Source organism: Microtus pennsylvanicus, chromosome 8 (genome assembly GCF_037038515.1).
Source record: "Microtus pennsylvanicus isolate mMicPen1 chromosome 8, mMicPen1.hap1, whole genome shotgun sequence".
NCBI classification, from domain to species: domain Eukaryota; kingdom Metazoa; phylum Chordata; class Mammalia; order Rodentia; family Cricetidae; genus Microtus; species Microtus pennsylvanicus.
Genome location: NC_134586.1, coordinates 89,358,164 through 89,378,643, shown reverse-complemented (window position 1 = coordinate 89,378,643; position 20,480 = coordinate 89,358,164). Strand labels below are relative to the sequence as shown.

The 20,480-nt window shown below is 51.1% G+C and overlaps 1 protein-coding gene across 1 annotated transcript; it reads right to left on the bottom strand.

Annotated features, from left to right (window-relative positions):
• Positions 1 to 7,947: 7,947 nt before the first annotated feature.
• Positions 7,948 to 14,894, bottom strand: Osr1 (odd-skipped related transcription factor 1). Its single transcript, XM_075984005.1, has 3 exons — positions 14,616 to 14,894; positions 9,637 to 10,339; positions 7,948 to 8,917 (listed from the first exon to the last, which is right to left on the bottom strand). The coding sequence occupies exons 2-3, from the start codon at positions 10,299 to 10,301 to the stop codon at positions 8,782 to 8,784; spliced, it is 801 nt and encodes a 266-aa protein (XP_075840120.1). The 5' UTR covers positions 10,302 to 10,339; positions 14,616 to 14,894; the 3' UTR covers positions 7,948 to 8,781.
• Between the last annotated feature and the right edge of the window lie 5,586 nt (positions 14,895 to 20,480).

Sequence of the window (20,480 nt, the reverse complement as noted above, 5' to 3'; positions counted from 1 at the left end):
AACAGGTAATAATAACTCTTCTAGTTTCTCCCAACATCTTAGAGTATCCTTGATCAGATATATCATTGCTAACTGACCTCTGCAGCCAGGCCATAGAGACTGTTTAGAGACTGTTCTTTATAGTCCAGGCACTAAAGTTCATGTCTTGTTCTACTGGATGCCTACAGAAACTGGTGTGACCTTGGAGGTACTAAAGCTATCAATGTCTGCTTGCACAGAGTCATTTGACTCTCTACTTAGGTAAACAAGATGAGAACTAAGCTTACAAGTAAATTTAATTATGTAAGAACCATATTCTATGGAAGTCTTTTGTCTCTTTGTCACTTTAGAAGTCTAACCATCCTTCCCACCCAAGTTTCCATAATTTCTCATCCCATGTCACTACATACCTGCAAGTTTCGAGTCGAAGGTGTTCAATCCCATAGCCTGGGGGCCACAAATAGCCCAGGATATCCTAAACTTTCTTAAAACATTAAACTGTGATATTTTTTTCATAATGCAATTGCATGGTTCTAGAATATAAATTTTGTAGATGACAATGTCCTGTCACAATGTAGAGCAAAATAAGCATGCATGTTTACACAATACATGAATCACCTGCAATGTATAGTCCACGACAATTCTTCACTCAGAGTATCCCAGAGGAGCCAAACAGTTAACCATCGCTCCTCTCAATGGCACCATCTCCTACAAGTGACTGAAAGTAATCTAACTGTACCATTATCATGAAAAAAGGGTAACATTTTCTAGGTCATAGGATAGTTCAATGGAGATAAATTATTTTAAATGAATTAATTGTATATATATATATATATATATATATATATATATATATATATATAATATCTCTACTGACAGTTGAACTGCTGAAATCAGTATTTGAAAAAGAAAAACACAAACCTCTCAACTCTTCGTCTCCTCATGCCACTGTTCGTGGTCCATCCTGTATTCTCTCTCATCTCTGGGACTGAAATTAGCACTAGCTAGGAACCTTGTCATATAGCTACGACTAGGGATATGATCAATGAGTAAAGACATATGCTGACGTTATGGTTTTGCTAGAACGCCCTGTGAACTCCTTTATCCCCAGACTAGGGAGCTCAGTATTTACTAGCCTGGTCCAGCAAAAACAGCAAGCTTCAAGTTCCAGTGAGAGACCCTGTCTCAAACACTAAGGAGGTGTTAAAGAAAAACATCCAAGCCCTCCTCTCACACCTCTGAATGTGTATGCACAGGTACACACACACACACACAAGCTCACACGCACACTTACACACATGTACACAGGCACACACACACAGGTGCACATGCACACGCGCACACACACACACAGAGATGCACATGCATACACAAACACACACGGCTCACACACACACAGATGCACACACACACACACACACACACACACACAAACACACACACACAGACCACCAATCCAAGCTGTCTTCTCTCACCTCACACACGATTTTGGAACCTCCTCCAAAAAGTTTAAATGGGGTGGACTCTTTTGGAAATAATGTAGCTGAAAAGGCAGTAACTGCAGGGAACTGACAAACCACTACATCTATGTGGTTCATAAATGCTGGGATTGGTGAGTCCACATTGTATTAGGACACAGTTTTTGGTTAAAGCAATAACCATGATATTAGATATGTAGGAATTTCCTCTCAACATCAGCTGAATGAGACAATGGGAGAGCATTATCCCTGCTGCAATGGGAGAGCATTGGCCCTGTGGCAATGGGAGAGCATTGGCCCTGTGGCAATGGGAGAGCATTGGACCTGTGGCAATGGGAGAGCATTGGCCCTGCTGCAGTGGGAGAGCATTGGCCCTGTGACAATGGGAGAGCATTAGCCCTGCTGCAGTGGGAGAGCATTAGCCCTGCTGCAGTGGGAGAGCATTAGCCCTGCTGCAGTGGGAGAGCATTAGCCCTGCTGCAGTGGGAGAGCATTAGCCCTGCTGCAGTGGGAGAGCATTAGCCCTGCTGCAGTGGGAGAGCATTAGCCCTGCTGCAGTGGGAGAGCATTAGCCCTGCTGCAGTGGGAGAGCATTAGCCCTGCTGCAGTGGGAGAGCATTGGCCCTGCTGCAGTGGGAGAGCATTAGCCCTGCTGCAATGGGAGAGCATTAGCCCTGCTGCAGTGGGAGAGCATTGGCCCTGTGGCAATGGGAGAGCATTAGCCCTGCTGCAGTGGGAGAGCATTAGCCCTGCTGCAGTGGGAGAGCATTAGCCCTGCTGCAGTGGGAGAGCATTAGCCCTGCTGCAGTGGGAGAGCATTAGCCCTGCTGCAATGGGAGAGCATTAGCCCTGCTGCAGTAGGAGAGCATTAGCCCTGCTGCAGTGGGAGAGCATTATCCCTGCTGCAGTGGGACAGCATTATCCCTGCTGCAATGGGAGAGCATTAGCCATGCTGCAGTGGGACAGCATTATCCCTGCTGCAATAGGAGAGCATTGGCCCTGCTGCAATGGGAGAGCATTAGCCCTACTGCAATGGGAGAGCATTAGCCCTGCTGCAGTGGGAGAGCATTAGCCCTGTGGCAATGGTAGAGCATTGGCCCTACTGCAATGGGAGAGCATTATCCCTGCTGCAGTGGGAGAGCATTAGCCCTGCTGCAGTGGGAGAGCATTAGCCCTGCTGCAGTGGGAGAGCATTAGCCCTGCTGCAGTGGGAGGGCATTAGCCATGCTGCAGTGGGAGGGCATTAGCCCTGCTGCAGTGGGAGAGCATTAGCCCTGCTGCAGTGGGAGAGCATTAGCCCTGCTGCAGTGGGAGAGCATTAGCCCTGCTGCAGTGGGAGAGCATTAGCCCTGCTGCAGTGGGAGAGCATTGGCCCTGCTGCAGTGGGAGAGCATTAGCCCTGCTGCAGTGGGAGAGCATTAGCCCTGCTGCAGTGGGAGAGCATTAGCCATGCTGCAGTGGGAGAGCATTAGCCCTGCTGCAGTGGGAGAGCATTAGCCATGCTGCAGTGGGAGAGCATTAGCCCTGCTGCAGTGGGAGAGCATTAGCCCTGCTGCAGTGGGAGAGCATTAGCCCTGCTGCAGTGGGAGAGCATTGGCCCTGTGACAATGGGAGAGCATTAGCCCTGCTGCAGTGGGAGAGCATTGGCCTTGTGGCAATGGGAGAGCATTAGCCCTGCTGCAGTGGGAGAGCATTAGCCCTGCTGCAGTGGGAGAGCATTAGCCCTGCTGCAGTGGGAGAGCATTAGCCCTGCTGCAGTGGGAGAGCATTAGCCCTGCTGCAGTGGGAGAGCATTGGCCCTGTGACAATGGGAGAGCATTAGCCCTGCTGCAGTGGGAGAGCATTGGCCTTGTGGCAATGGGAGAGCATTAGCCCTGCTGCAGTGGGAGAGCATTAGCCCTGCTGCAGTGGGAGAGCATTAGCCCTGCTGCAGTGGGAGAGCATTAGCCCTGCTGCAGTGGGAGAGCATTAGCCCTGCTGCAGTGGGAGAGCATTAGCCCTGCTGCAGTGGGAGAGCATTAGCCCTGCTGCAGTGGGAGAGCATTAGCCCTGCTGCAGTGGGAGAGCATTAGCCCTGCTGCAGTGGGAGAGCATTAGCCCTGCTGCAGTGGGAGAGCATTGGCCCTGTGACAATGGGAGAGCATTAGCCCTGCTGCAGTGGGAGAGCATTAGCCCTGCTGCAGTGGGAGAGCATTAGCCCTGCTGCAGTGGGAGAGCATTAGCCCTGCTGCAGTGGGAGAGCATTGGCCCTGTGACAATGGGAGAGCATTAGCCCTGTGACAATGGGAGAGCATTAGCCCTGCTGCAGTGGGAGAGCATTAGCCCTGCTGCAGTGGGAGAGCATTGGCCTTGTGGCAATGGGAGAGCATTAGCCCTGCTGCAGTGGGAGAGCATTAGCCCTGCTGCAGTGGGAGAGCATTAGCCCTGCTGCAGTGGGAGAGCATTAGCCCTGCTGCAGTGGGAGAGCATTAGCCCTGCTGCAGTGGGAGAGCATTGGCCCTGCTGCAGTGGGAGGGCATTAGCCCTGCTGCAGTGGGAGAGCATTGGCCCTGCTGCAGTGGGAGAGCATTGGCCCTGCTGCAGTGGGAGAGCATTATCCCTGGTGCTGGTGGAAAACTGAGGCTCACAAACACAGGAACTTGTCCCAAACTTGTGTATTTTAAGAAAAGTAAGTCTCCTGGCCTAGAGCCTCAGAGAAAATGGAGCTTCTAATTCTTCCTCTGCCACTGACATGAGGTTTGAACCCCCCCCCAACTAATATTTCATATCCCTGGTGAATTTTTCCACATGAAATGTGATAACTGGGTCTGGTGAGCTATAAAGAAAACCAGGTTGGATAGGTAGGATAACTGGGTCTGGTGAGCTATAAAGAAAACCAGGTTGGATAGGTAGGAGACTCAGGCAGGCCTTGTCTTGCTTTCAAGAGTCCCCCTAAGGGCTCTGGTGGAGACCTCTGCCTTAGACACCCTATCCGGAAGGGCCTGGTCGGCAAAGGACTTTCTAGTGCTCCGAAGCCCCCACCATACCCTCCCTAAAGCTTGAATCTGCAGGGCTTCTGTCAGCGACGAGTTGGACTAAAGACTTCCCAGGGTCTCAACAGTCTGCAAGCTGCATTAACAACGAAGTAAACGTGCACCTCTAGTGCAGAGGATTATCGCAGGATACCGATGCAGGGTCCGGCCCCATCCCTGAAGATGGAACACCAAATGCAGCAACAACTACCCCAACCTCCCTAGGCTGGATACAGGGTTTCAGCTGCCTTTGCAGAGGCTGGAGAGTTCCTCTTGAGCCTGCGCGCACAGAGCTTGTGAGGTGGGAGGGGGAAGGCCGGCAAGTTGGGCGTGGTCTGCGTGGACTGGGCGGGTGCACAGGGGTAGTTGGCTCTGGAGCCGGTGTGGTCTGAGACTGCTTAAACCACCACCAGGGAATCGCTATGAGAATTGCAACCGCCACTGCTCCTCACACAGGGCACCTGCCAGTGCTTTGGTCTAGGGATCACGTTGGTGGGAACCGAACTATTCGTGGTGCCCCCGAGGGCACTATTTTCGGGGCGTGTATGGGATGAGTGGGCATCGCTGCTCCAGGCAGAACCGGTCTGTGGTTCCACAAAGCTATGGCTAATGCGTTGCAGCTGTAGATGTTATGGTGCTTTTGGGTTCTGACAAGAGGCCGATGTGATGTCACTGTGCCTAAAAGAGGAGACAGTGACATCACAACGACCTAATGCCTTGGAAGGTGGAAGGAGCGCGTCTTTGAGACAGGCCAATTCTAGAGGATTTTTTTTAACGTCACGGGTCTTGCATTCTTGAAACTGGGGTGACTCCAAGAATCTCCATATCTTCTAGTTAATCCTTTCCTCTCCCCTATGAACAGAGAACTCAGCGGCTAAAAAAAGGCTTTCTATAGTGCTGCAAACTCCAAATTCTGGAAACTGGAGGAACCTAAACTTCTTCCTCTTAAGGAATCCTTGAAAGCTGGTCTGTCTCCCAGGATGCTTCTGATCTCTTTCTAGTTAGGAACTCTAAGTTATACCAAAGATCTCCCAAGGTTTCTGCCCTCCAAATCAACCCAGCACTCACCTCGGGTCATATTAGGCATGGGGCAGAGTAGAGGTGAGGCGGGAGGAAGGAAAGATTGAAGAGCTTACTTTGGTGGGGATTGGAACCAGAAAAGAGGAAGTTTTCTAGAAGTATAGGGGAAGAGTTGAAGCAGGCAAATAAAAGCTATCCCATATCTGTCTGTCTGTCTGCCTGTCTGTCAAACCCCCCATCTCGTGTGTGTGCGTGCGTGTGTGTGTGTATGTGTGTGTGTGCAGGTGTGCAAAAGGCATACTGCGTACCAGAGGAGAAACTGTCCCCAGTCACATCCTTCCAGAATTGAAGCCTGTTGAGTGATCACCTGCAATCCTTGGCACTGCAGAATCTTGCCATTCCTTGGAGCAAATGGTACTAAAAACTGGGCTCTGGTTTCACACCATGAGAGCAACATGTGGTATCCTCAGTAGTCTGGACATTTTTCTCTAGACTGGTGCCCCATTCCCTTACACCATGCTAAAACTTCTGCCCCAGGGAGTTCATTCTTCTGAGGATGCATGTTTGATATTGAAAGTCTCTCAGCCTCTGGACCCAGGGTGGGGCTTGGGATTCACCATGCCAGAAGTGGAATGTGCCAAAAAAGAAAACATCCCAAGCAAACCTTCTGGAACATTCCACAGCATTAATGATGTCCCGGGGGCCTGGCTAACTGCAGAGGTTCTGAGTGTCCTGAAAGGAGTGAGGGGACAGCTGTGGTAGTCAGAGCTGGGGGGAACGGAATTCCAGAAAAAAAGTGGAGATGCCTCTTAAGGTTTCCGAAAGTGCTCAAAGTGTGCTCTTGCTCTTCTCTCTCTCTCTCTCTCTCTCTCTCGCTCTCTCTCTCTCTCTCTCTCTCTCTTCACTGTCACTCTCACTCTAAATTGTCTTACCATAAGCTGTGATGTCGACCATCTCACGTCCTGATCTGAGTTTCAAAACTTCTAATCAATAGCCCTTCCATGAACCCAGACAGAAGTCCCAAGACTATTGGAGAGAGGCTTCGTTCACTTTGGGGCCTTGTTCTTGTAGACCCTGATGGAAGACAGTGAGCATTTGCCAGTCAAGGGGCAATCCCACAGACCAGCACCCATGACCTGGCACACTGCTCACTGGCAGATGGGTCGTGAGATCATTCAAGAAGTTTTTGAGGGAGACACACCTTACTTACACTGCTGAATAACGGATAGGTACTGTGGCGACCTTTCTTGTGTGGGTCCTGGGTCGTCCATCCAGGTCTATCCAGCAGGGGGCAGCACGGCCTCCAACTCGGCAGACAGTGCTCACAAGGACTGGCCAGGCTGAGGCCCCAACTCTAAACTGGGCTCCTGGGAAGCAAAGGTCTCCATCTTTCACCGGGCTTGATAGAATTCCCAGAAGAGGTTGGGGCAAGACTGGCCAGGAAAGGCGAGAGTGTTTTAACTACTGCAATCCAAACTAGCTTTCTTGGTCCTCAGGACCCTGCTTGAGGCTAGGGTTTGGGTCATTGATGAAGGGAAGCATAGCCCCAGTGGTCCTCACCCCTACATAGTGCCTGGGGAAAGCTAAACTTGGTTTGGGAAAGGCCAAGGGCGCCACCGTCTGCGCGGTCCTGCAGTCTGGGTGCTGGAGCTAAGGGGGAGTCCGGCCCTGCCCCAAGTTGAAGAGCCCCAGCAGCCAGATTTCTAATTGTGGGAAAACTAAACGCCCAAGGGTAGGTTCACTTTGCCTTTCTAAGCCTGGAGTGAGGATTCCAGGGCGTCCGCCCCCACCATCCCTCACAAGAATTCCAAATTGCGAGGAATTAAGAATCGTCATGGATTTGGGGCTGTGATTCGTGTAGGGGGACAAGCTCCAAGGGGAGAACTGGGAGTAAGAGATTCCTAAAGGAAACAGGGAAGGGTATCTACTGAGGAACTTCAGGAAGAGGGGATAGCTTATTGCAGATGCGTGCTGAGGGCCGGGGCCAGAGGACAAACGGGCTTTGAGGCCCGGTGAAGGAAGATCTCACCCCAAAACAAAAGCCAAGGGCCGGTAGGAAAGATGGGGGGAGGAGAAGTCTGGTGTGCGTGCAGGGGGGGGCGGGCTAGAGGGAGGGGTGACGATTCGGTTCCCTCTTGCCCCCGCCCCCCTGCGTGACCCCTGCATTCGGAGAGACTGGGATTTCTCAAGGCTTAATGGGAGGGCAGCAGACCCTCCTTTGCAACAACCCACAGGTTTTCGGATTTGAAGAGTTAGGAGACCCGGGCCCTGATTACATAAATACGGAGATCGACCAACACCACAGAAGCAGGGCTTCCTCCACCATCCCATCCTAACTGGACGAGGTGAGAAAAGTTGACAGGTGGAAACTGAACAGAGAAATCTGTTCCTCTCTAAATAAAAGAACTTCTCCCACCCCCCCCCCTCGCGGCCCGAGAGGAAAGTATCCATTCTGTCATGCCTGTAAAATAACCGTTTATTTAATAGTTAAAAAAAAAACTCCAGTGATAAATGTCCGTTACCGATGGTCAGCATAAAGTGCCAGTCGCAATACAACGCCCGGCTCCTGGCCGGCTGCTCGCTCGCGCTCAGCGATGGAGCAGGGGAGCGGAGGCTCGGTCCCGCCAGCCCGGGATGCCTGGTCCTCAGCCCGGTTTCCGCGCCCGGAGCGGGAGGTCAGCGGGGCGCAGCCTGAGCGCCCAGGAGTCGCAGGGAGCCAGGAGCCCCTGGGGCCGGTGAAGGAAGCAGATACAAGGATTACACTTTCGCAGGCTTCCCACGTGGGGATGGGAAAGGGAGGAGGGACTGGAAATTGCCAGGGCGCGCAGATCTTTTCTTTTCCCCCTCTCCGCAGTCAAGACTTTACAAGCTTATATGGTCAAAAGGGGGAAAAAATAAAGAAAACGTATAAAATAACAATAGAAAAAGTAATACTTTTGGGAAAGGCGCCACTGCGGCTAGGCGGAGTTTTCGTTCCCTTTTTTCCTTTCTTTCTTTCTTCTTCTTCTTTTTAAAAAAATGCAGTTTCCTTTCAGCCACGTGAGTTAAGTACCGCCTTTTGGCCAAGAGTTTAGCCGCGTCCTGGGGGAGCCGCCCAGGCTGTAGGAGTCACGGCCCCGGGCAAGGCTCAGGAGCGCCGCAAGCGCTACGGACCCAAGGGACACTGTTGGTGTGAAAGAAAGATTCCCAAAGCCCCTCCCGCTGCCCCGCAGAGTCGCCTCCAGCTTGGGTCCCTCTGGAAAAGAAGGCAGCAGCTAGTCCCAGGGTCCTGGTGCCCCGCAGGCGCTGTTTGTTTAGCATTTGATCTTGGAGGTTTTGAGCTCCTTCACTTGTGAGTGTAGAGTCTTGTGGACAGCGAGAGTCCGGGACTGGCAGAATCCTTTTCCACACTCTTGACACTTGAAAGGCTTCTCTTTGGAGTGAATATATCTAAGGGTAGAGACAGACAACATCATGCAATGTTGTTTACTAATGCGTGTACGAGGTCCCCGCCCACTGACCTTAAGGTGTTTGTGGGTTCAGACAAAGGGGGCAAAGGAGAAATCGGCAACAGGCCGGCTGAGACTGTGGGTAAGAATGAGAAGGTGGAGGGGAGCTTTGGTTTCGTAAACAGATTCCACAGATAGACCACCTGCCTTCCTGAGGCTGATAAGTGGGGACGACCTCCTTCTAAAGGCTGAGTCAACACTGGAGGTCAGTCAACAGACCGGGGGTCAGACAGTTTCTAGATCTGCCCTGCCGGAGCAGTCAGCACTAGCCCAAGAGATTCTTGAAAACTACAAATGCGTAAAATTAAGTAAAACTAAAACGTTCTGAGTTCCTATTCCAAGTGCTCCTTCCAAATCTCTCGGGCATTGTGATAACTGAGAAAGGAGGCAAAGAGACCCAACCTGTGAAGACCTGATCTTAGGTCCTAGTCGTCACCTTATTTCTTTCCCCACGTTCTAAAACCTATCCTTGAGCGGGGCGGGAAGGACAGGGATGGGTGATTGTTCACGGTTTGTAGAGAATTCCCAGAGGTAAGGGAATGCTTAACAGCAACCAGGGACTCTTAGGAACCTTAAAGGGGGGCAGGGGATGGACACATCAAGCCAGAGCAGCCAAAACAGACTCCTCTGGGGGCCACCCGCGACGCTATAGTGCCGCACCTGTGGTCCCGTAGGTGGTCTTGCCTCCGGAAGGCTTTGTGGCAGATGTCGCAGGTGTATGGCCGCTCATCTGTGTGCGTCCGCTCGTGAATGAGTAGGTTATAGGACTTAGTGAAGTGACGGCCACAGAACTTGCAGACGAATTCCTTCTTAGTCTTGGAAGGCAGGCGTCCCCTCGTGGGCTTCTTTTCTGGGGATAGCTTGGTCACATCCAGGAGGGCGCCGAGCCCACCAGCGGGGGAGCCAGGGCCCTCCCCTCGGCCAAGCTTGGAGGGATCTTCTTGTGTGGCAGCCAAGGCCAGGTTAGCAAAATCAAAGCGCGGCTTGGTCTTAAGCGCCACACCGCTGCCTCCCGCGGTGATCTCTGGCTTCGGGTGGATGACGTGAGGAAACCAGGGAAAGGCGGGCAGCTGGAAGCGAGCATCCATCAGGCTGGACACCGCACCTGGCACTTTAGAAAAAGAGGAACGTGGCAAGTGCATGGCCGGGTAGCCCAGGGTCCATTGGTGCAAATGCACAGCGTGCAGAGCACTGAAGCCATACAGGTTGGGCAGGTGGTCCGAAGGGACTGTGGGCAGGCCATTCACTGCCTGAAGAAAAGAGTAATTGGTGAGCTGCAGGGACGGGTGGATGGGCACCGGTGCTGGCAAGGTTTTGCTGCCCATTTCTGTAGCTGGTAGTGGCAATGGTTTCAATTATTGATCTGCAAAGACAGGAGGAAGGATGGGGAGAGAGAGCCAAAGAGATATTCAGAATTCCAGTCTGGTTATACACACACACACACTCTCCTTCCCTTAGGGCAGGCAGGAGGTCGGGAATCGAAGACCCCACCCATGAACCCCACTGCCCTCTCAAAACAGAGGAGAACATAAGATAAAGAAGGGTTGTCTGGCCAGAATTCTCTGTGATGGTCAAGCCCCCTCCAAATGGTATCTGGCAAAGACACATATTGTTGACAGAGCCATCAATGGAAAACTAAGTTCCTCAAACACAGACACAACCAACTTAAATGCCTGCTGTCAGCTGTGAAAGATGCACACATAGGAATACAGGCATGGCATGCTGACACCGATATCCACACCCGGGCAAACCTGGGCCACACAGAATTACAGGGTCCTGCAACAATAACAAGATCTGGGGAAGCACACTTACACACTCAGTTCACATGTTCTGAAAAGGCATCAAACAAGAAGGTCAGGAAGCAAAGTGGAACTGCCGGTGTTTTATGGGACAACCCTGTACAAAATGCAGGCGCCTTCAGACAGACATACCATCCACCTCCTGCCTGTTAAGGTTTGGGGGTAACTGGCTTGGTTTCCAGAAGCCAAAAGAATCCTGCCATCATCTTTCAAGCTCTCATTTGGACCTAGATTTGCTATGTACCATACAATTGGTGAACCCCATGGACTTTGTCCTCTCGGTAGCTGCTTGCAGACTGACTCCCTGACCTTTGGTGGTGACCCTCATTTCAAGAAAGGTACTGACATCCACGTTTTGTTCATTTGTTCAGTCAAACAATTGCAATTCTGTATGAGGGAGCTCATGTGTCCTCCCCTAGGGGAGCTGTTTTTCTGGGGGTTCAGGCTTCTTACATGTTATGAAAACCTTGGGCAAGGCCATTGTGTGTAGGCCGGAGCACTAATGCCAGTCCTTCGCTGCTGTGTTCTGTTTACTCTCCGAATACAGATTAGGGTTCTTGAATATGGTTGCTGCCATACCAAAGTGACCAGGGGCTCCAGAGTTGTCATCTTCTGGCCACTTTGGTCAAGTTCCTCAGTATGCGAGGAAAGTGGGGGGCTCTGCACAGATACCTTTCATCTTTTGTCCCTCCAGATATTTCTAATTTGGGTCTATATAGTGGAAGTGGGGGGAGTAGGGAAAATACAAACATTAGGGACCCTTGGGAAGCCTCTGAGCTTGGGGTTCAATGGCAAGGATCAAGTCGTCCTCAGAGCAGAATGTTTGTAAAGTCCTTCTCCTTTCCCAGTGCCAGCCTCAGGCTACTGATTCTTCCTTGACCCCCCATGCTTCTCTTTCTCTTTCTCCAGTCTCTACTCTGGGATGTACCATCTACTTTTTTTTGCCTCTGTCTTCACAGCTCAGACTCACCCCTGCAGGTCTAAACACCCTCAGCCCTAAAGGCTAGACAGAGAGGATGGAGTCAATTTCCTTTCTTTGCCTGGGGCTCTAAAAATGCCTGGCTAGTTCAGAGATGTGCGGAACCTTTTTCATTAGTGGAAGGGGGGCTACCGGAGGACACATCACCCAGGGCACTTTAGCAGATTGCTAAAAAGGTGACGGGTGGTACAGCTAGATCCAAAGAAAGATGTATTGCTGGGGGTGATGGGTGCCCCAAACACGAAAGCAGGCTGGCTGAAATCTGCCTGCAATTAATTTGGCCTCCCAGATAAGGAAAACACAAATTTGCTGTCATCCAACCTGGTTAGCTAGCATGATAGCCTGCCCTAGCCTTCTCTACTACTCAGCTCACAAAACCTGTGCCAGCCAAATGAGGGGCCACCTCGGAGGAGATCTGGGACAAGGAGAAAGCAAAGTACCTTTGGAATGAAGAGGAAACTGGGGACCCATTTGGACTGGAGAGGGAGGCAGCCGCCAACTTCAAAGGTCTATGGGGCTCAGGCTAGTTGAATGCTCTTTGATTTGTCACCCCTTCCAGGCACTGGAAACTAGATCCCTATATTAGGCTCTAAAGGAGACAGCCTGGGCAAAGGGGAGTCCACACTGGCTCCTCTCCTGCTAGGCCTGTGGGAAGTCAAGGAGTGATGGTGGCAGAACTTTTGCCTGACTTTTTTCTTACTTCCTCTGAGGAGCCAAAAAAGACTGGAGAGGCCTTGGGATCCTGGAGGGGTGGTACTTGCAGCCTATCTGCCTAATCTTATTTCCTCCAACACTCCATTTATTTTTCTCAGCGGACCAAGCAGTTTGCTTTCTCTAGCTTTCTGAGGCTTGAGATTCCAGGGGTCATGCCATCAACTCTTTCCCCCGCGGACCAATTTCGTTCGAAACGTGGCTCTTTACACCAGTGCTACAAATGGACCCGAATGGATGATCTGGTTTCGGGCTATCAGTTCAGAAAAAAACACAGTTGCAGATATGCCTCCGTGGTGAGAAAAGATGAGCAAACATCAACATCGGGCCTCCCCAACTCCAGCGCTTCCCAATCCTCCTCCCAGACTCCAACCTGAGCTTTTCATCTCTTAACCCTACAGGGACCACCTATTCTAAGCCCCAGCATCCACTCCACGTGGAGCTCAGGCCTGGAAACTCAAGACTGGAGACTTGGGAAGCACTAGTAGGTGTCCCGACTCGCTGCAGTGAACTCAATTCGAGCCTCAGAGCAGGGGTCCCTGTGCGACATAGTCATTCACGTCCCTCTTGCAGTGGACCGCCAATCCCGCGTCTGCCGCCAGCCTTGTGCAGGGCATTAATGAAGTGTGCAGCCTATTAAAGCGGTTTATTCGGGGCTAATTGAGCGTGAGCGAGTTAACTGCTTGCATTAATGAGGACAGAACAAACCCCACGAGCTTGTGCCTAAAGAAGCCCAACGGCACCCCCCTTCCCGCAAAAAAAAAATTATCCTTGACATAAAATCCCCAGTTGAATGGTGACAGGCTTTGGGATCCAGCTCCAGACCAGCACCAGATACTTTGGCTACATTTTTCCAACAAACGAGATCGAACGAATCCACTTTCATTCGCCATTCTGCTATACTGGGATGCCTGCTGTGTCCCCAGGAGTCGGCTTCCCAATCTTAACGAAACCGCAATTACTTTGGAGAGAGCCTGGGATAGACCATCTACCCACCAGTTGTCAGTCGTCGTTGGTTCCCCCATCCCTGTCAGTCAGCCCACTTCATCCCTGCTCGGCCATGAAACTAGGAGGATAGCTTTGCACGTGGTTCTCTTCAAAGAGCCAACTTGCAGGTTTTATCATGGATGAAATTCATTGGAGTTTTGCGACAAAGAAACCCTTGCAGCTAAACTCTGTTCCGGAGCCCACCCGGCTTGGATTTGTGCTTGCGCTTCTGAGAAAGGGCTGCGCTGGAGAATTTTTATTCTTATCAGGGCTGCTGGTCGAAAGTAAGATTCATTCAGCAAACAACCGCCCTCAATTTCTCTCTCTTTTAAGGTTCCCATCTTTCCCACTTAACCCTGGGTTAGGCGACTACCAAAAAAAAATCTCCACCCTAGAGACATCTGCAACTCCATAATGGTTCTGTTTGGTCTCCAGTTAGAAAACAATGTTCGTTTGTGCCCCCAGCAAGCTTCCCCATACCAGAGACAATCGAAGGTTAAGAGCTGCAGGCCTAAGGACACACAGAAACCCTCCAATAGAGATCATCCCAACCACAGCGCCCAAGTGTGAGGCAGGCTTCAGACAGGCAGCAGCCTTGTGGTCCTGGGGATTGAGGGCTTCCTGTCTGAAGAACAACTTCGCACAAGACCAACTCGCATTTAAGCGCAACAGGGTTGGGGCAATGCACCTGTCCCGGGTGCTGTAGGCTTGGATTATGACCATCCACACCCTCTCCCCTCTTCTTCAGCTAAGGCAGGCCAGTCCGAATTAAAAGGGCATCCTAGAAAAAAAAGTTTGTGCTCTCTGAAGTTGCTCCGGTTTCTTAAAGAGAGCCTGCAAACTGCCTTACAAAATCTGTGGTCACCTTACCCGAATTCTGCCTAGCCAAACTCTTCTGCCTTCAATGGTCCAGACCCCTCTGTCCCCACCTTTCCACGGAGGTCAGAGGCCAACAAAAGCGCAGAGTCAGAAGTCCTTGAAGGAGCATCCCCATCAACCCTACGCTGCAACCTCTCTCACTTTCACCAAGATCCTGCAGCCTGCCTTTGGCAAGAACTTCCTTTGGGGGACACTGAAAAGAGGAGGCACAGGCTACCACAAGGAATCAGGAGTCTTGCCCGCCTTCGCCTCACTGAGCCCAGGCGCCCCAGGGCTGCAGTTACCTTGTTCTGCCGCGGTCCCCCCAGCTGAGCGCGTCTCTGAGGCTCGCTGTGCTGGACTCTAGGAATCAGGGACACTGGAGCCCACTGGCACCCTTGGCGAACTGGAGTCCTTACGCGCCTCTAGCCGCAGGGATTCCAAGCGCCCCACAGGCGGGAGCGCTCAGCAGCCCCGGAGTCCTGCCCGCCGGGGTCTGGTGAGCTTAGCTCCTGGTTCTCTTTCTGGGTCTGAACCCGAGCCGGTGAGAACTTGCTCCGGAGAGGCCGAGCTACGTCTCACTCATCCCTTAGCACCGAGCCGCCTACTTATTTTAATCCACCACCCCCTACCCCTCCCGCCCCTTGCCTCGCGATTCCTCCCCTCCCTCCCCTGCCCCCCAACTCTGCCTGCGCCTGCGCACTGAGAAACAAAGTTCTGCTGACCCGGGCAGCCGACTTTGGCAGTCCTGCTAGCTTGGCCTCTGCTTCTCCCGACCGGTGTCCAGTCCCCGACAGTCCCACTCGACACTTTCTGTGTGTTTTTTTTTCTTTTTTTTTTTTAAGACACGCAAGGGCAAGCAGTAGAGGAAACATCTCCTACCGGACAAGAGAGGGATAGGGCCGAGCATTTCGGATTTCTGCTGTGGTGCTTTAGGACTCAGTTTGTGCCTATGAAAGCCAGGAGGAGCCCGGTGTGTCCCAACACCAGCACCTTAGGCTTGTACGCAGTTCGTAGCCTGGCAAAGTCGCTGTTCTTCTTAGATTTTCCTCCCAGAGGAGACAGACCCCTGCGTGGAGCAGCGACGCTCTGACACCAAATAGTGCTTGGGTCCTGGGCGGTGACTCTGGCAGAGCTAGCTAGTTCCTGGTGCGGAAGGGCAGAGATTATTGACTGCAGTGAGCCATAACATCCGAGTGCCTATGGCTGACCACAGACCCTGGGGTGTGGAGTTCCGCAGAAACTGCTGCGGCAGGGCTTGTGGAGAGGAGTGGCGCTAGATCCCCGGAACTCAGAACCCCGGGATTCAGCTCTAATGCTCCAGTCACAGACTTGTTTAGGGTAGGTGGGAGTTTGGAGGGCAGATGAGAGCTCTGAGTCTTGGGGAGCTGGTTTGGATTGAGTTTGCAGAGGGAGTCGGGCCTAAAATAACTACATTCTAGCTTTCTTACCCTCTTTACTATCGATCCTGAGGACTGACCTACCGCTGACCCCAGTCAGCCTTTCTCCCTACCTACCACCTTTCTGGAATGCCTGACCTGGTTTCTTCGGGGGAGTAGGTGAGGATTTCTGACGCGACTTTCTGACTTCCAGAATTAGGACTCCAGAGTGACAGGCAGGCAGGCACGCGCGCGCGTGCGCTCACACACACACACACACACACACACACACACACACACACACACACACACGGCCTCCTGGGGACCAGATGCCTCTCTAATGCATTGATATAGTCCTTTTAGAAGTGTCCCACTGCAACTTTAGTGTCTCTGTGATTTTCTTGAGGAAGCAGGAGTTTGATTCCTAACCTAGGTCCTAGTCAGGGAGGATGGCCCACACACCTCCTTCATCCCTACCCACCATAACTGAATCATAACTACTTTTATAACTGAAACATAACTACTTCCATAACTGAAACAGACTTTCGCAAGCCTTTAGAACAAAACCTGGCTTCTAGTCTCTGGCTAACTTTGGCTAGTGGAGGGAAGAGCAAGAGAAGCAGGGTTATATTCTTACATCCCACTGATTGGGGTCCAAGCAAGGAACCCACGTAATTGTCCCCATGTGCCTGGAAGCTTAGCACCTGTTAGTACTGGCTGGATCCTGGCCACAGCGCTGCCTCTTGGAGCAGAGGGGAGCTGAGATCACCCTCTTCCAAGAGCTGCGGGACAACACAGAAACAACATCCAGTCAGGCATTCCCTTCCCGGACTTCACAGACTTCCTACCAATTTGACTAAAGAAGTTTTTGGGTGCCATTCTCAGGTCCCCAAAGTAGGCACAGCTCAGAGAATTTCCGTACTAAGGGTCAAAGTTTCCCCAATTGAAAAAAAAAAGTTTCCCCAATTGGCTGGCATGCACTTACGAAGAGCAATTCACATCTAAAGACCCACCTGGGGCTTGCACACCCCCTCTCTAGCTGAGGAGTCCACACAACTCGGTTCTGGTTATATCGTCTTTCTTCTTGTCTTTCTTTAGAAAAGGAAGGAAGGAAGGAAAGAGAGAAAAGAAAAGAGAAAAGAGACTCTTGGTCATTATGTCTTAGGAATTCCAGAGACCTACAGATGCCTAAAGACCCCTGTCAGCTCCTCCACTGAGTGGGGGGAGAAGGGGGACATCGGGGTCAGTGGGTTATGTACATTGGTGAGACAGTGCTCACCTAAGGTCCTAAGGCAAAGATGGTGCAAGTGGGTTGTTTCATGCAGCTTTACCGAGTTATCTGGAAAGACTGATCTAGCCTCTCAGCAACCCCTAGAACGGAGAGGACTGAAGAAGGGTGGGGAGGTAAGTTTGGGACCTCAGGCTTTGGCTCTCAGATCTTTTCAGGGAGCTCTTTAACAAGGTAGGACAGGACTGTACGCGAATGTGTGGCTGGGTACTGAGGTCACCTCAATGGGCTTTAGATCCCTGGCTGCTAAGGGACTGCTTCCTGAGTGAGCCACAGCCTCAGAATACTAGGAAACAACGAAATTCAAGATACCCTAGAGGCTGGGGAGTGCTCCAGCCCACTGTGAGTCCCTTGGTGAATAACCCCCACAAAGTGTGGCTGCCCGGTGTCCTGGAGGCCATCCAGGGTCCTGTTTGCTTCTGGGTGGGACCCCTGGAAGAAACCCTGGAAGACATGGTCCTCTCCATTCTTCGTGCAAAAGGGAACAATGGTGGAATACTTCCCCCTATCTGTTTAAGAAAAGTTGGCCAGACTAAGTCGGACTTGAAGGAGAGGGTGGAGGGCAGGGCCCAGAATACCTAGGGAGACTGGGGCACTTTTGGAAGGAGTTGCATTCGTTTAGAATTCTCCAGGATCGCACGTTTCAAACTCCTTATATGCCATAGATGGTCTGTACCCAGAGGTCCTGTTGGTCCCACCAATCTAAGAGTCACCAGTGAAGGTGAGGACACTCCTAGCCTACCCATGCCTCATCCCTGGAGTCCAAGGACTCCGCCCCTCAGAGCTTCCACTGAGGGAGACAGTAGCTTAGGCTCGCATAGAGTCTGAGGTCTGCAGCCTGTGAGCAGATTCAGAGGCTTCACCACTCCCTCTCTGCCTCTCTTTTGGTCACTGCCTGCTGCCTGACTCCAGATTCTGTTGGCTTTGGTCACTCCGGAAAGGGTCCCCACTGCAGAAATAAGAGCTTTAGCTCTGCGCCCCCCCACCCCATCCCCCGCCCACCGCGTGCTGCCTTGTGCATCCTGGTCCCCATAGAATCCGGTAGGAGCGCGAGTCCCAGCCCTTCAGGAGACTCCTCTGGAACTTTGACCACACCGGGACAGCAGTGCAGCCTCTGCTATGAGTCCTGGCTGCCCCTCACCCCCATCCCAAGAAGTACCTGGGATAGTGTTGACCTCCACTTGTCCTCTCGTCCTAACCCCAACCCCTTTCAGCTTATCAGGAAAGAAGACAGCCTGTCTTGGAGTTAAAATTGGTTTGGGTGGTCTCCCCTTGTTTTTGGTTTTTTTGCATTGTTTTGTTTTTAATCATGAAACGTGCCTCTCCACACTGTCCAGAATCACGAAGCGATTTCAATCTATGGCCAAGTAGAATTTACTGAACAGCAAACCTTCCTGGAACTACATTGTGGATGTTAGAGGGCTGGGGGAGTCTTCTCATTAACCCCTCCCTGTATGCACGAACGGAGCCTTCAAATAGCGAGGAGATTTAGATTTCCCTCTGTATTCATTTAGATGATGAATTGTAACGGCCTAATAGTTCCTCTGGAACCATTATAGTCAATCAGGTCAAAATCCAGCTCGGAAGAGGTGGGGTTAAACTCCGGAGGAAGGTAGCATGGCTTATGTACACATTTGTGACCTTGAGGCTTCCGAAAGTGTGCAAACCCAGCTAGGGTTCTGAGACTAGAAACCCATGGATGCTACAGGGGATGTTTATTGTTGTGACAGCGACAGACAAGTAACAAACTGAAAGGGAAAGTGAGCACCATTTTCCCAGGCATTTCCCGCGTCCTAAGTTCTTTGTGAAAGTCTTAGCATCTTCTAGCTGGTAATAGACATAGCAAGACACCCACGTGGGTATCCACCTTTGTCTTGGTTTCTGTTTGAAGGATACGTGGGAAGCAACAATATGCACGTGGGGTTGCTCGAACTCCGGTCGTCCTCTTCGGTAAAATGAAATGATAATGACTTGTACAAAATACTTTTCGGAGGGCACGGAAGAGGTTGGGGAGGAGTTGGCGTTTTGTTTTGTTTTTTTTATAAAACAAATCTAAAGGGTTAGTCTTGTTTTTGACACACAACCAGCTGTGCTCTGACGGTATTGAAATTTTCTTTCCTCCCAGGTGGTAAGTGGGTGTCTCAGAAAAGACCCGGTGTCTAATAAAGCAATAGAGCGTGCAGAAGAGTTGGTGCGGTGGAGTTAAGTGAGTTTGGGATGGAATTCTGGATTACAATCACCTACCACACCCGCTGCCCTGCGTGCCGGACCTGCCAGGGACGCTGGAGGATGGAGCGCTCCAGGTAATTAAACATTTCCAGACACTGGAGGGCTGTTATCTGCACAGCGATTTCCGGATGGGGCCTCTGAACACGTCTGGCTGCGAAGTTTTTAACAGAGTTCCCCAGACGCAATCCTGAAGAAAACGCGCCCCCTGCTGTCGAGGAAGCCACATCTTGCAGTTCCTTTTCTTTAGCCAGGAATCCAGCTATCCATTTTTAAATGTAATGCGTTCAAAGGTTTTCTTTTTTATTTTCCTTTTGTAACTCACCAAATTTACCGGTTTTCCTTTAAAATCACGCGGACTTTTACTCTTCTAGAAGCGAGCTGAGGGAGCAGTCTCACCTCCCCCAGCACATACATGCCCTGTGAAGGTTTTGTTTCCCGGCTTCAAACCAGACATTTCTGATTTTAATTTTTTAAATAATCTGAAATCCTTGGCAATTGTTTGCCACCAACACCCTCTCATCTTGGGACCCAAGATGAACCAAGATGGGGGTGGGAGGGGTTCTCAGAACTGAACTGGGCTGTGCCTCCCTCCAGGGTGCCCTGAGATGAGGTTTTCTCTCCTTTTCTCGGGGTGGCTCAGCACCCACTGGAGCACAGAATCCCCACAAATCCGTTTCTGACTTTGGGAGGAAGCATAAGAACTGGAAAGAATCTGTTTCTGTGAATAATTTCTCTCTAAATTCTCAAACTCCCTGTTCCTTCCTCTGCCTTGTACCATTTGCTGGTTCCTTTCCATCGTTGAGTTTTCCCGGTGTGTTCTAGCTGGACCCTCTCTTTTCCTTGGTATCAACGCTCAGGCTCTCTGGATAGAGACCCCAGACAGAAACCTTAACATTCTTCATTTTAAAGCACACCTCTGAACAGTCCCCATACCTGGGGAAAAAAAGTCTAAGAAAACATAGTAGCAACAGTTATCTCTTTCGACTCCATCCACGGCCTTAAAACAGGTCTTTACCTGTACTGCTGGAAGTTCAGAGTTGAAATCAGACAGAGCACCAAGATATAGATTTAATTTGCTTCAAGTCGCTGTGCATAGACAAAGTCCCTGGGGGGAAAAGTCCATTTACATTCTTCTGGTTCTCTGGTACCCTATTCCTTAGAGCAAATTATTGAGAAACACACACACACACAACAACAACACAGGGATGGACAAGCTTCTAGCAAGGGAAAGATGCATACTCTGCCCTGCTTTAGACCATTAGATAGCATCCTTC

Excerpts from the sequence above, each read along its gene's own strand:
- Osr1 (XM_075984005.1), bottom strand. The coding sequence starts at position 10,301 with ATGGGCAGCAAAACCTTGCCAGCACCGGTGCCCATCCACCCGTCCCTG. Across the intron at positions 8,918-9,636 it reads GACCACCTACGGGACCACAG|ATATATTCACTCCAAAGAGA; the intron begins GTGCGGCACTAT and ends CTCTACCCTTAG.